The sequence below is a fragment of the Capsicum annuum genome, chromosome 2 (genome assembly GCF_002878395.1).
Source record: "Capsicum annuum cultivar UCD-10X-F1 chromosome 2, UCD10Xv1.1, whole genome shotgun sequence".
NCBI classification, from domain to species: domain Eukaryota; kingdom Viridiplantae; phylum Streptophyta; class Magnoliopsida; order Solanales; family Solanaceae; genus Capsicum; species Capsicum annuum.
This window is the reverse complement of record NC_061112.1, coordinates 135,630,655-135,632,750: the sequence shown is the minus strand read 5'-3', so window position 1 is coordinate 135,632,750 and position 2,096 is coordinate 135,630,655. Positions and strand designations below refer to the sequence as shown.

Below are 2,096 nucleotides of genomic sequence, written 5' to 3'. Positions count from 1 at the left end.
AACGAATCGAATCAAATTTCGAAATAACTGTATCGAATAATGTACTATCAATTATCTATATATATCATCAATTTCTGAATTATGGAAATGCGGATTATTATATTTTAAAAACAGAAACTGGAATAACATCAAACGCCCACTAATTATTTGTCAATAAGAAGGTGTGGAGATAAGATATTGTAGGTGGCTGAAAATAGATCCACGTAGCGATGATAAGAAGCCTGTCTCTCTATACATTAAAACCCGCCTTGTCACTCTACTAAATCCCCCATCAGCATGAATCATTTCTCATTAAGCCAAGTGGACTGCCAAATGGCATAAGATTGTTGTATATACCTGGCGGCGGACACACGTACATACGAGGAGTTTGATGTATTAAAATTATTGCTATAAATAAAAGCACAATCTCTCACTTTCTTCCCCTCTGATGAACGTGTCTTTCTTCTAAGAAAAGAAAGCTGAAGATGCCACCTGCAGGTGGGTCTACTTTCAGAAGCAGCCATGATGACATGAATTCCTTCGAGGTGTTTCTAGAAGATTGGATGATTCGGCAAGAGCAAATTCTAGAAGAACTACTCCTCGTAGCACAGGACATGGCTTCTAATATTGTAGAATCCCAAGAAGTGAACAGTACTGTTGTTATGAGAGACCTCATATCTCGAGTTCTAGCTCATTATCAAGAATACTATGAAGAAAAATCAAGAATGACTCATAGGAATGTTTTCCAGGCCTTCTCACCTCCATGGTTCACTCAACTCGAGAGGACTTTCCTCTGGATCGCTGGCTTCAAACCTGGCTTAGCTTTCACTCTGGTAATCTATTTCATCTAAAACCTTAAGATAGTGTAATTTTTTGATGAATTAAGAGGCTTGCATGGTTATTAAAAAAAAGAGTACTACTTACGTTACGTATGAGTATTAATATAGGAGTACTTGTTTATTATTTTCAACAGGTAACCGAATCTGTAAACGATTTGAGTGAAAATCAAGTCCAGATGCTGAACCTTGTGAGAGAGGAGACGAAGGTTGAAGAAAAGCGTCTGATGGAAGAGCTGGCGAAAATTCAAGAGAGTGTAACTGGTTTCCAGTTTGTGGGAGTAGCAGGGCGAACAGGAGTTCAGCTTTTAAACACTGGGAATATAGAGGCAGAGATGGATGAACTGAGGACAGCCATGGAGATTGTGGTGATGGATGCTGATAGGCTGAGGACAGGAACAGCAAATCGAGTTGTAGGATTACTTAATCCATTGCAAAGTTTGAGGTTTCTGACTTCTGCAGCTCAGCTTCAACTGATGATGAGGAGACTGGGAAAACAAAAAGAAGCTGAGAGCCAGCAGAATAATAACAACAACAATAATGAAGTTTAAATGGACGGTAATGAATACTCATGGATTTTGTGGTTTCTAGGCACCAATTGGCAAGATTTAAGTTACGTTATTTTGCTTTTCAGATATAGCTAGGAAGTAATTGCTCGCTACTCTTTAAAAATGTCGCTGCACGTTGAAATGTTTTAAAATAATTCATTTCTGAAAAATTCAACGCGCGTTCGATCGATCGTAGTTTTAAAGGATATATGTGTGCAACGTAGTTTGAAAATTTCAACTGTTTGAATATAGGAATTTCCATCGAAAGCCAATCTCGTGTAATACATGATTACCGAGAAACTTAAATAAACGTTTCTGAATATTTTCCTTTTATGACATGCATGCAACTCCCCCCGCTAACACACGCACACACGCAAAACCAAACCCCAACCAAGAAAAGGAAGTTGCTACCTATGTTCCTACCCATGCGGACATGTCTAATCTAAAATCTAATTTCACTTGCTAAGAAATTTAAAAAAATAAAACAGACTAAAAACGAATTAGGTCTTTTTTTAAAAAAAGGAGAGAGTATAAAAAAATTATTTAATATTTTCTTTGTTTTAAAATAGTTAATTTTTTTTAAAAAATATATTTATTTAATTTAGTAGTTTCTTTTATAAGATTAAGAAAATTTTATTATTATTTTTTATATTATTTTTAACTAAATTAGGTGTATATATTGAAATTTATATTTTTAAAATACAATTAATGAGGGTAATTCGATAAAATAAAT

The 2,096-nt window shown here is 35.0% G+C and overlaps 1 protein-coding gene across 1 annotated transcript; it reads left to right on the top strand.

Moving 5' to 3' along the window:
* Positions 1-362: 362 nt before the first annotated feature.
* LOC107859677 (protein ZW2) lies at positions 363-1,538 on the top strand. Its single transcript, XM_016704758.2, has 2 exons — positions 363-812; positions 953-1,538. Exons 1-2 carry the CDS (start codon positions 465-467, stop codon positions 1,364-1,366), a joined length of 762 nt encoding a protein of 253 aa, XP_016560244.2. The 5' UTR covers positions 363-464; the 3' UTR covers positions 1,367-1,538.
* Positions 1,539-2,096: the final 558 nt, after the last annotated feature.